At 37.9% G+C, this 13163-nt stretch overlaps 1 protein-coding gene across 7 annotated transcripts in view; it reads right to left on the bottom strand.

Moving 5' to 3' along the window:
• Positions 1 to 2916: 2916 nt before the first annotated feature.
• Positions 2917 to 13163, bottom strand: part of Stac (staccato) — a 55223-nt gene continuing 44976 nt past the window's right edge. For all 7 annotated transcript variants that reach the window (XM_064050903.1, XM_064050904.1, XM_064050909.1 and 4 more), the window contains 7 exons: positions 11199 to 12212; positions 10720 to 11146; positions 10594 to 10668; positions 4063 to 4386; positions 3377 to 4011; positions 3133 to 3326; positions 2917 to 3083 (listed from right to left, as the gene is read on the bottom strand). In XM_064050903.1, the coding sequence (XP_063906973.1) occupies positions 2992 to 3083; positions 3133 to 3326; positions 3377 to 4011; positions 4063 to 4386; positions 10594 to 10668; positions 10720 to 11146; positions 11199 to 12212 (2761 nt within the window). In that variant the 3' untranslated portion in view covers positions 2917 to 2991. The remainder of the gene's footprint in view (positions 3084 to 3132; positions 3327 to 3376; positions 4012 to 4062; positions 4387 to 10593; positions 10669 to 10719; positions 11147 to 11198; positions 12213 to 13163) is intronic.

The raw sequence follows: 13163 nt of genomic DNA, 5'->3' as shown, positions 1-13163 counted from the left end.
AGCGCTTTTTTTGTCCTTTTTTTACATCCTATATTCTGTTAGTTCCCACTGGCACTCTTTAGGAAAATATAACTAGCCCCGCCCACCCACCCTACCTTGATTTCAGTGATTAATTTTATCTAGTCTGAATGAAATGAATGATCTTCTATTGAACAAAAATACTATTCGTCTTTGGAATGAAAAAAGTGGGGGTGAGCGGGGTTAGTCCTTGCTAAAATAAGACTGTTTTTGGCAAATGACTTATTTTCCAAGAAAACAAAGGGTGGGCGGGCGGGGCTAGCGTTCCCTATGATATAACTGATTTCGACACTTGACATTTTCAACCATTTTCGAGATTGAGCTAGACATTTTCTTGTAGATTTCGACATCCAGAAGTCATTTCCGGCTTCCTTTTTTTCGGAAATTCCTACCGATTTTCCAGAATCTTTAGTTGTATTGACACCTTTCACAATTTTTTAAAAAGTTCACGTCATCTCATGTCAATGAAATAAGAATTTAATTTTATAGCACATAGTATAACAAAAAAAATTAAGATTAGCGCTTTTTTTTCCTTTTTTCACATCCTATGTTTTATTAGTTCCCACTGGCACTCCTTAGGAAAATATAACTAGCCCCGCCCACCCACCCTACCTTGATTTCAGTGATTAATTTTATCCACTCTGATTGAAATGAATGATCTTCTATTGAACAAAAATACTATTAGTCGTTAGAATGAAAAAAGTGGGAGTGGGCGGGGCTAGCACTTGCTAAAATAAGACTGTTTTTGGCAAATGACTTATTTTCCAAGAAAACAAAGGGCGGGTGGGCAGGGCTAGCATTTCCTAAGATATGATTGATTTTGACACTTTTGACATTTTCAACCATTTTCGAGATTGAGCTAAACATTTTCTTGTAGATTTCGACATCCAGAAATCATTTCCGGTTTCCTTTTTTTCGGAAATTCCTACCGATTTTCCAGAATCTTTTGGCAATTTTCACAATTTTTTATAAAGTTCACGTCATCTCAAGTCAACGAAATAAGAATTTAATTTTATAGCACATAGTATAACAAAAAAAATAAGATTAGCGCTTTTTTTTCCTTTTTTCACATCCTATGTTTTATTAGTTCCCACTGCCACTCCCTAGGAAAATATAACTAGCCCCGCCCACCCACCCTGTCGTCAATTCAGTGATTAATTTTATCCACTCTGAATGAAATTAATGATCTTCTATTGAACAAAAATACTATTAGTCGTTAGAATGAGAAAAGTGGGGGTGGTGGGGCTAGTAATTGCTAAGATAAGACTGTTTTTGGCAAATGACTTATTTTCCAAGAAAACAAAGGGCGGGTGGGCGGGGCTAGCATTCTCTAAGATATGACTGATTTTGACACTTTTGACATTTTCAACCATTTTCGAGATTGAGCTCTAGACATTTTCTTGTAGATTTCGACATCCAGAAATCATTTCCGGCTTCCTTTTTTTCGGAAATTCCTACCGATTTTCCAGAATCTCCAAACGAAATATGGCAATTTTCACAATATTTTAAAAAGTTCACGTCATCTCATGTCAACGAAATAAGAATTTTATTTTATAGCACATAGTATACCAAAAAAATTACGATTAGCGCTTTTTTTCCTTTTTTCACATGCTATATTCTATTAGTTCCCACTCCCACTCCTTAGGAAAATATAACTAGCCCCGCCCACCTACCCTGCCTTGATTTCAGTGATTAATTTTATCCACTCTGAATGAAATGAAGGATCTTCTATTGAACAAAAATACTATTAGTCGTTACAATGAAAAAAGTGGGGGTGGGCGGGGCTAGTACTTGCTAAAATAAGACTGTTTTTGGCAAATGACTTAATTCCTAAGAAAACAAAGGGCGGGTGGGCGGGGCTAGCATTTTCCAAGACATGACTGATTTTGACACTTGACATTTTCAACCATTTTCGAGATTGAGCTAGACATTTTCTTGTAGATTTCGACATCCAGAAGTCATTTTCGGCTTCGTTTGATCAACTTTGATGACTCTGTATAATCAACAAATGGGTTCATAAAATATTTGGTTCTAAAAAACACAATATTAAATGTTGAAATATATATCCAGACTTTTACGTAGGAACATTAACTCAATGTTCCGAAAGTCTTTTGTATTTCTGGTTATAAATCTTAACAACATAACAGCTTCATTACAAATGTTGTTGATGTGCAATAAATGTCAGTTCAGAGTCAAATGTGACAACCAATGCTTTAACAGTAGATTTTTTTGTTATTATAATACTCCTATTATTTATGTTGTAATTATATATGATCTTGCATATTTTCCTGGAAAACGACACAACGCAGCATTTATCAACATTTTCAGTTTCAGTGAAATTATTACAGATATACCTGCCGTGCGATAGATAGAATCACCGTCGCGGGGGAGAACAGCCCCGACCAGGAGCTTCAAACATCGCTTGTGCTAGAACGCGCTTATGGGTATTATTGTTGACTGCCATAATTTTAAATTTGCCGCCACACGATTCTGTCAATTTATATTCCATTGGTATTGACTGTACAGAAGTCTTCAGTGTTTTCCAGTTCTTCGTTGTATAAAGCCCAGTTCATCAGCCTAGGGGTCTTGTACGTCTTGGTCTCTATGTCTATACATCTTAACGTATATATAATCCATCTATGATCTGACACTGACGGAACTAAGGAGGAGCAGTGTTACGAAATAAACCCATTGGCCGCCCCGGTACGACGCCCATGAGTTTTCTCGAGGGTTTTCTAGTATTTACGGCAGCCGGACGCTAAAGAAAAGCCTGGAAGCGAAAGTCGTGATGAGAATTCCAGAAAAACCTCGATCGCGGAATATCCTCATAAATGTATAACATGATTTTCGTAGCGATTTACCACGAATGTTGCAGTGGGAAAAATAAAAAACTTGCAATACTAAAATGGTAATATTTAATCACAATACATAAAAATACCGATCATCACAATAAAACATTCACAACAGTCTTTTTCACGTCCCCATCCTCTGCTTGAACTTCCTTAGAAACTCCTTGGCCAACTTATCACCCTGTCTAGTCTCCAAGGCCGTAATGGCATCAGTACCTAAAACCCAACTCTTACAAACTCTCCACCTCAAGTCTTCAACACTTACTTAAATTAGAAGGCCGGATCAAAGGCAAGTACACTGGGGTCAAATCAGTCAGAGGCGTAGCCGAGACGTCCACGTCCTTAAAATGCACAAAAGCCTCCCCTATATACTGATTGTTGTATCCCAACAAATCTTTGTCTTTAACACTAAAAAGAACAAGTCCGTCTTCCACGTCTTTATAGTCTTCCGGTAAATTTCTACAACAAAATCAAAATCAATCACGTTACAATTTCCACTCTTTACTCACATCACAAAATCCTCTTCGTACAACGGAAACAGCGTCCTGTGGTGAGTCTGCGTCTTGGGCTTCGGAATCCCGATAAACTTGTGCTCCGGAAGGAGGTGAATCCGGACGAAGGAGTCGCTGCTTCCGTTCGAATCCATCGCGATCAAATTCCTGGCATTGACCACCGACACCTTCAAAGTGTTGTTGTCTTCGAACTTCGTCCTCACACAAACCTCTCCGAACCTCGACTCCTCCAGATTCCTGAACTCCTGGTACAAGTCCAGGTGCACTTGGTGGATCAAGTCGTTGGTTTCCAGCCCGTTGACCTTCAACCGCATCTCAGTCCTCTGGAGGTTGACGCAGTCCAGTGTGGAGTTCTTGAACGACCCCATCATGAGGTTGAGCGTCTTGTGGAGGTTGGCGAAGAACGAAGGCGGCCGTCGCTTCTCCACACTCGAGGTGATGATCTCGTCCAAGATCTCCCCCACGTTCTCCCACACGATCTCCACGATCCTGTTGAAATTCTCCTCGTTCAGCTCGTTGTTCAGCGTCGTCAAGTTGTTGTCGACGTAGAGCATCAACCGGTCGATGCTGTTGCTGTCTTGGTTGAAGAGTTCGGCGCCTTCGATGAGCAGGCGCTTCATGGAGGGCACCATCTGAAAACGACACTGGTTAATAAACACCGTGACAGTCGTTTTTTGACCGACCTTCTTGACGACGGTTTCCAGCAGCGCGATGATCTCGTTCCGGACGGTGTCGATTGCGTTGGCGATGACGTTGTTGAGGGTGTCTTGGCACCGTTTGGCCTCGATGGCGCTCTTCAAGTCGGATAGCTTCTCGATGACTTCTTTCATGCCGAGTTCTTGGGTGAAAGGTTGGAGGGATTGTCTGACGTACTCGATGTTGTTGATGGCTAAGCACCATTCGTTGGTTACTTCGAATTTTTTTTCGTAGATGTTGTCTTTGTCGCCCATTCCGTCGACTCGCATGGACATACGTTCGGCGTAGAAGACGCAGCAGCGGCAGATGTCCTGGAAGGTTGCATGTCGTGTGAGAACAGCATTAATCGAATTAGGGTGTTTTTGGGGTTTTTTTGTACCTCGTGGGGTGAAAATGAAAGTTCTTGTTGCTTTTTCTGCACAAGTGAATGTGTTGTTTATTTTTAAAAGTAAGTTTTTTTGGAAAAATTTCGATGTAGCATGTCGTGCGAGAACAGCATTAATCAAAGACTATTTTAAATAGTTTTAGGATTTCTGCGCCATTTGAAGGGATGGTACGAGACCCCCGAGAAGGTTTCACATTCTTAAAAAAAGACATCTGACGCCACCGAGAAGGTTTTATATTTTTAAAAAAGAAAATTGAGACCTCGAGGGGGTTTCACATTCTTGGTAAAATACATTTGGGGCCCCCGAGAAGGTTTTACTTAAAAAAAAAAACATTTGGCGCCCCCGAGAAGGTTTTACACTTTTAAAAAAGACAATGGGGACCATCGAGAAGGTTTCACATGAAAAAATCCATTTGGGGCCTCCGAGAAGGTTCTATATTTTTCAAAATGACAGTTAGGACCCGCGAGAAAGTTTCAAATTTTTAAAAAAGACATTTGGCGCCCCCGAGAAGGTTTCACATTAAAAAAAAAAAACGATTTGGACCCCAGAGGTTTTACATTAAAAAAAAGACGATTGGGCCCCCCGAGAAGGTTTTACATTTTTAAAAAAGACAGTTGGGGTCCCCGAGAAGGTTCACATTAAAAAAAAGATACATTTGGCGCCCCTGAGAAGGTTTGATTGACATTTAAAAAAATAAACGATTGAGACCCCCGAGAAGGTTTTACATTTTTAAAAAAGACATTTGGGACCCCCGAGAAGGTTTTACATTTTTAAAAACGACATTTGGGACCCCCGAGAAGGTGTCACATTTTTAAAAGACAATTGGGACCCCCGAGAAGGTTTCCCATTCTTAAAAAAAAGACATTTGGGGCACTCGACAAGATTTAATATTCTTAAAAAAACAGTTGGGTCCTCCGAGAAGGTTTCATATTGTTTAAAAAAAGACATTTGCCCCCCCCCCCCCTCCCGAGAAGGTTTTACATTTTATATATGACATTTGGCGCCCATGAGAAGGTTTCACATTAAAAAAAAAAGACGATTGGGACCCCCGAGAAGGTTTTAAATTTCTAAAAAAGACATTTGGCACCCCCGAGAAGGTTTCACATTCTTAAAAAAAGATATTTGGTGTCTTTTTTAAAAATGTAAAACCTTCTCGGGGGTCCCAAATGTCTTTTTTAAAAATGTAAAACCTTCTCGGGGGTCTCAATCGTTTATTTTTTTAAATGTCAAACCTTCTCAGGGGCGCCAAATGTATCTTTTTTTAATGTAAAACCTTCTCGGGGTCCCGACTGTCTTTTTTAAAAATGTAAAATCTTCTCGGGGGCGCCAAATATCTTTTTTTAAGAATGTGAAGCCCACTCGGGGGTCCTAACTGTCTTTTTTAGAAATTTAAAACCTTCTCGGGGGTCCCAATCGTCTTTTTTTTAATGTGAAACCTTCTCATGGGCGCCAAATGTCATATATAAAATGTAAAACCTTCTCGGGAGGGGGGGGGGGGGTTTACGTTCTTAAAAAAGACAGTTGGGACCCGCAAAAAAGTTTCACATTCTTAAAAAAAGACATTTGGCGCCCCCGAGAAAGTTTTACATTTTTAAAAGAAAAAAAGGCGATAAAAAGAAGACAGAAAAGCCAAAACGGAGGTAAACAAACGAGAAAAAAAAATGTATGATGAAAGTGCCAAAAATTCACCAAAAAAAAACATAATGGGCGATAAAAAAGGAACAAAAAAAAAGCCACGCAAAGGGCGATAAAAAAGGCGGCAAGAAAACAACAAAAAATGTGGAAAAAAAGCGAAAAAAAAACAGATTAAATAACAAAACAGAGGCTAAAAGTCACCAAAAATGCCCAAAAGATTCAGTAAGAAAAAACGACAAAAAGCGAAAAATTTGACACAAATGGCCAAAAACAGGTAAAAAACAACGCCAAAAGCACAAAAAGGGCAAAGGAAAACAGAACAAAAAAAGTGAAGGAAGAGAAAAAATAAGCGGAAAAAGGCGCCAACAAGTACCAAAAAATAGAAGAAAAAAAAAGCGACAAAACTAATAAAAGAGAGGAGGCAAAATGCGATAAAAAGAAGAGAACAAAAGAACGTGGAAAATAAGACAAAAACTCCAAAAAAAAAAAAAATGGAAAACGCAAAAAAGCGACTACAAGGCGAAAAAAAGGAATAAAGTGACGACGAAAGAAAGGTTAAAAAAACCTGAAAAACCCCCAACAGACAAAAAAAAAGCGAAAAAAAAAACAAAAACAAAGCGAAAAATCAAAAATCCAAAAAAGGGCAATAAAAAGAGGACATCAAACGACAAAAACAAGGTCAAAAACAAAAAAAGAAAGCAGCAAAAAAAAACGAAAAGGATAAAAACACGACAAAGAATGACGAAAAACCGCCAAAAAAGCTGAACAAAGTACCAAAAATTCACTAAAAAAAAAAGTGACAAAATACAGAAACCGGCAAAAAAACGGTTGACATTCAAAAAAAGGCGACAAAAAACAAGACCAAAAAACGAAACAAATGAGAAAGAACATAAAAGGCGACAAAAAAAGAAACAAGAAAGGGGCGATTAAAAAACGGCAAAAAAAAAGTGAAAAAAAAAAGACAAAAAAAAAGCGAAAAAAATGGCGACCAAGAGCAAAACAGAGGCCAAAAATCACTAAAAAGGCGCAAAAGACTCAGAAAAAACGAAAAAAGAAAAAAAAACAAAAAGCGAAAAAAATGTTTAAAACAGCGCCAAAAAATACAAAAAAGGCGACAAAAAAGTGAAAAAAGTCCACGAAAACCTTGAACAGGCGACAAGGAAAGCGATAAAAAAGAGCAATAAAAAAGTACTAAAAAACGAGCAACAGGAAAAACCAAAAAACGGCAACGAAACCAAAAAATCGGCCAAAAAAACAGGACGAGGGTAAAAATCGGCAAAAAACGGTAATAAAAAAGCCAACAAAAAAAGAGCGAAAAAAGAAGGTTAAAAAAGGGACAAAAAATGTCGCGAAAGCCTGAAAAACACAAAAAAAGGCAATGAAAAACGGAACAAAAATTGCCTAGGAGAAGAGAAAAAAGCGCCAACAAGCATCAAGAAAAGAAAAAAGAATATGAAAAACAAGACAAAAATGCGAAGAAAAAAAGACCAAAAAAAGCCGAAAACGCTGAAAAAAAAATGAAGTGAAAAAAAAGGAATAAAGTGAAGAACGAACACCTAAAAACAAGCGAAAAACTCCACAACAGATAAAAAAAAGGCAAAAAAAAATTTAAAAAAAGCAGCGAAAAATCCAAAAAAAGGCCAATAAAAAGAGAATATCAAACGATAAAAAAAAAGTGAAAACAAAAAAAGAAAGCAGCAAAAAAAGACAAAAACTAGAAAAAAAAAAGCTGAACAAAGTGCCAAAAATTCACCAAAAAAAAAGTGACAAAAAACAAAAACCGGCAAAAAACGGTTGACATTCAAAAAGGCGACAAAAAAACACCAAAAAAAAACAAATGAGAAAGAACATAAAGGGCGACAAAAAAAGAAACAAGAAAGGGGCGATAAAAAACGGTAAAAAAAAATGTGACAAAAAAAAGCGAAAAAAAAATGGCGACCAAGAACAAAACAGAGGCCAAAAATAACTAAAAAGGCGCAAAAGACTCAGTACGAAAAAACGAAAAAAGAAAAAAACAAAAAGCGAAAAAATTTGACACAAATGGCCAAAAACAGGTAAAAAAACAACGCCCAAAAGCACAAAAAGGGCAAAGGAAAACAGAACAAAAAAAGTGAAGGAAGAGAAAAAATAAGCGGAAAAAGGCGCCAACAAGTACCAAAAAATAGAAAAAAAAAAGCGAGAAAGGGGCGATTAAAAAACGGCAAAAATAAGTGAAAAAAAAAGACAAAAAAAGCGACAAAAATGGCGATCAAGGACTAAACAGAGGCCAAAAATCACTAAAAAGGCGCAAAAGACTCAGTTAGAAAAACGAAAAAAGAAAAAAAACAAAAAGGCGACAAAAAAGTGAAAAAAGTCCACGAAAACCTTAAAAAGGCGACAAGGAAAGCGATAAAAAAGAGCAATAAAAAAAGTACTAAAAAACGAGCAACAGGAAAAACCAAAAAACGGTTTAGAAAATGGCAACCAAAAACCAAAAAAACGGCAACGAAACCAAAAAATCGGCCAAAAAAACAGGACGAGGGTAAAAATCGCCAAAAAACGGTAATAAAAAAGCCAACAAAAAAAGAGCGAAAAAAGAAGGTTAAAAAAAAGGACAAAAAATTGTCACGAAAGCCTGAAAAACACAAAAAAAGGCAATGAAAAACGCAACAAAAATTGCCTAGGAGAAGAGAAAAAAGCGCCAACAAGCATCAAGAAAAGAAAAAAGAATAAAAAAGCGAAAAAATTGAAAAACAGGGGAGAAAAAACGCGAAAAAAGAATCGACAAAAGAATATGAAAAACAAGACAAAAATGCGAAAAAAAAAGACCAAAAAAAGCTGAAAACGGTGAAAAAAATAAAGTGAAAAAAAAGGAATAAAGTGAAGAACGAACACCTAAAAACAAGTGAAAAGCAGCGAAAAATCCAAAAAAAGGCCAATAAAAAGAGGATATCAAACGACAAAAAAAAGGTGAAAACAACAAAGAAAGCAGCAAAAAAAAGCCAAAAAAAGAAAAGGACAAAAAACACAATAAAAAATGACGAAAAACCGCTAAAAAAGCTGAACAAAGTGCCAAAAATTCATCAAAAAAAAGTGACAAAAAACAAAAACCGGCAAAAAACGGTTGACATTCAAAAAGGCGACTAAAAAAAAGTAAACAAATGAGAAAGAACATAAAGGGCGACAAAAAAAGAAACAAGAAAGGGGCGATAAAAAACGGTAAAAAAAATGTGACAAAAAAGACAAAAAAAAGCAAAAAAAAATGGCGACCAAGAACAAAACAGAGGCCAAAAATAACTAAAAAAGCGCAAAAGTGAAAAAAGCCAAAAAAGTCCACGAAAACCTTAAAAAGGCGACAAGGAAAGCAATAAAAAGTACTGAAAAAAGGCAACCAAAAACCAAAAAAACGGCAACGAAACCAAAAATGCGGCCAAAAAAACACGACGAGGGTAAAAATCGCCAAAAAACGGCGATAAAAAGCCAACAAAAAAAGAGTGAAAAAAGAAGTATAAAAAAGGGACAAAAAACGTCGAGAAAGCCTGAAAAACGCAAAAAAAGGGCAATGAAAAACGGAACAAAAATTGCCCAGAAGAAGAGAAAAACGCAGAAAAAGCGCCAACAAGCATCAAGAAAAGAAAAAAGAATAAAAAAGCGAAATAATTGAAAAATAAATGCGAAGAAAACAGACCCAAAAAAGCTGAAAACGCTGAAAAAAAATGAAGTGAAAAAAAGGAATTAAGTGAAGAAAGAACAGCTAAAAACAAGCTGAAAACCCCCAACAGATAAAAAAGGGCGAAAAAAAAAATAAAAAAAAAAGCAGCGAAAAATCCAAAAACTCAAAAAGAACAAAAAGGACGATAAAAAGGGGAGAGAAGACGACAAAAAAGGCCAAAGATAAAAGAAAACAGCAACAAAATACAAAAAAAACGAGAAAGAATAAAAAAATCCGAAACAAAATTAGTGACATAAAACACGACAAAATAAACACCAAAATAAATCTCAAGAATCTAAAAAAAAACAAAAAAAGACGACCTAAAACTGCCGGAAAAATGCCCCAAAAGTCTAAAAAAGGCGATTAACCAGATTTGACCTCACTGCTGTAAAAAAGCCAACAAAAAAAGAAGAAAAAATGCGAGAAAAACCAACAAAAATGATGAAATAACAATAAGACAGCCGAAAACAACAAAAAAAAATCGGTAAAAAAGAAAACTGATTTTGAAACAAGTTGTAGTGTCACATGTCGTGTGAGCACAGCATCAATAAAAAAAATTTCACACGACTTGAAGAGAAAGTGAGAGTTCTTGTCACTTCCTTAACACAAAAGAACGCGTTTTTAATTTTTTTAAACAAGAGTTTAGCAAAAAATGTGAATGTCACCTGTCGCATGGGCCCAGCATCAATCAAACAACCACCTCCAAACGCCAAAAATTAGAAATTCTCGGTTATTTTTACACAAACAACGACCTTTCAGCTACCTATTCTGTACAATTATTTTTTTATTGTTATTTTTAAACTCACATCTATTATCTTGGCAATGAACGTGTAGCACCCCTCAACATCCGGCCAACTGAGTTGCTGCCAAAATACTTTCACCTACAAACAAACAAATATAACCTCCAATATACACACATAGACGACACCTACTTGATAAAAAATAGTCAAAGTATCAACAGCTGAAGAACTATACTTCACGCTGGTGTCCACCGGCACCAAATTATCCAACTCCACGGCCTTCTCGATCCTTTGAAGTGCTTTAAAAACGGCTATGTCCAGCCACTGGGCGACACCCCCGTGGAACCACTGGTGGAAATTCTTAATATGGAAAGTTTCGTGGTCCACCTGACACAAACCCTGCCCCAGAACCACGAATCTGTGCAGAGCTAAGTACAATTCAAACAGCGTGGTGCCTTCTTTGAGCGGCTCGTCGGAGTCGGTTTCCGCCGTGGTGAAGCCTGTGAATGACAGTTTCTTCAAGTTCTTGCAGATATCGCGAACGTCGGGTTCAGCGAGGGCCGAAATCTTCGCTTGGTAGAAGACGTAGAGGGACTTGGTGTATTGGAATGAGATGGTTCTGGAATGAATCAAACACAGTGACGAATTTTGCGATTTTGAACCTTACTCACTCTTGAAACAGTTTATCGTAGAACTCTAGAGCCTTCTGTAGGTCGCTGCGCACCAGCTGGATCGCCTGAATCAAGTACTGTAGCTTCCCCCCACCACCGTCTTGTTGCACATTGTTCTCGATGATGTGGTTAAACCAATCCTCGGCTCCTTGTTTCACCGCGTCCTCCACCACCCCCAAAACGTCTCTGTGGCAGTTGTCGCAGTACGACAACCACGGATACCAACCACTGGGAAACAAATCCATGTCCTGGGGGATCCCCAACACCGTCACGTTCCTCAAAATACTCAACACTTCACTCAATTGTTGCACCGTCGTTTTATCCTTGAAGTCTTTCTTCCGTATCTTCCGGATGACCGTGAAGCACGAAGGCAACAACTTCTTCACGGCGTCCCAGAAGATCTTCACCTCGTCTTCGCCGACCCCTCCTTGGAGCGGCTTCACCAGCTTGTCCACCAGCTTGGCGAACAGCGTGAAGGACAGAGGGTGGTTGTGGTGGACGCACGCGTACACCGACAGCTGGCACAGCGCTACCTCCGCGGGGGTGAGTCCCGACTGGGCTATGTGCTGCACCAGGAGGGCCTCTCCTTGGGGGCTGAAGTTGCCGCACCACCAGAAAGGCGCCACCTTGGACACCTCGAGTTCGTGCAAGAGGAGGATCTTCAGCATGTGGCGGTGCTCCTGCTGGGCCACCTGGTGATTCTTCTCCGAGCTGAAGGCCACGCGGACTTTGATGACGCCTTGGCGGGGAATTTTGTTCTTCTTGTCGAGGCTGTACCACATGGTCATGCCGGAGGCGGGGATGGTGCTGAGAGGGATCCGGGAGACGCCGATGAGTTCGTTGTCGTGCTGGCCGGTGGTGGCGGCGACGGCGATCTCTTTGATGAACTTGCGCATGCCCTTGACGCCCTTGACGTCGGAGAAGCGGCCGAACTTCTCCTTGACGGACTCGGCGGCGTCGAAGTCCCACACCTCGATGCAGAGGGTGTCGTCGTTGCAGTTGTCGGAGACGGGTCTGTGGAGAAGAGGTTGTTACTGGGTCCTTGTGGGTAAAAAAACAAATCGGAAGTCCAAATTTTGGGACTTCAGTGTTCGCAAATTTTGGACTTCAGACTTTCTTCTTAATTTGATTTTTCTATTTATATGGAATTACTGGACTTGCGGTTTCTCTGTAGAAGATTATAATTTCTGGAAAGTTTATAATTTTTGGACTTCAAATTTCCAAGATTTAAAAACATTTCACAATTTTCTTAAACATTTGAAGGCGATAATCTATTGCCACATTTTTCAGTACTATTAAGTGTTACATGGTATTGAAAATTTTATGTTTGGACTTACGGCTTCTGTCTAGAAGCTCACAACTTTTTCAAATTTCTGAAAATTTTCCAAATGATTACAATTGTTAGTCCCACTTAAAATTCTTCGAAATTGTGTCACAGTATTTTAATTTTTATGTTTGAACTTACGGCTTCTCTCCTGAAGACAATAACTTTTTCAAACTTACGAAAATTTTCCAAATGTTCACAATTTTTGAAAAAACTACCAAATTCTATACTATTTTTAGACTTCCAATTATCAAAATTTTAAACTTTTCGCAATTTTGGTAAATATTTCAAAACAAAATCTAATTTTTTCGAGTACCTACTTAACACTTTATTTTTGGATTTACGGCTTGTCCCAAAATTATTTTTTTCAAAAATTTTCCAAATGTTGCAAGTCTTCAGTAATAAAAAATGTTTTCAAATATTTTATAGTTTTTTGATTTCAAGTATCTAAAATTTTTCTAAATGTTTGAAAACTATAGAGAATTTAACATTTTACATTTGGACTTACGACTCCTCTCCGGAATATTACTTCAAAAGTTCTTAAAATTTACCAAATGTTTCCAATTTAAGAACTCCAACTTAACATTTCAATTTTTTTTTACATTTTCAATATTATTCAGAAATTATTAAAAAATTACAAT

This window comes from Zophobas morio, unplaced genomic scaffold (genome assembly GCF_036711695.1).
Source record: "Zophobas morio isolate AGI-343-1 ecotype UQ-CSIRO unplaced genomic scaffold, CSIRO_AGI_Zmor_V1 ptg000008l, whole genome shotgun sequence".
In the NCBI taxonomy this organism is placed as follows: domain Eukaryota; kingdom Metazoa; phylum Arthropoda; class Insecta; order Coleoptera; family Tenebrionidae; genus Zophobas; species Zophobas morio.
This window is presented reverse-complemented; position numbering and strand designations above follow the sequence as displayed.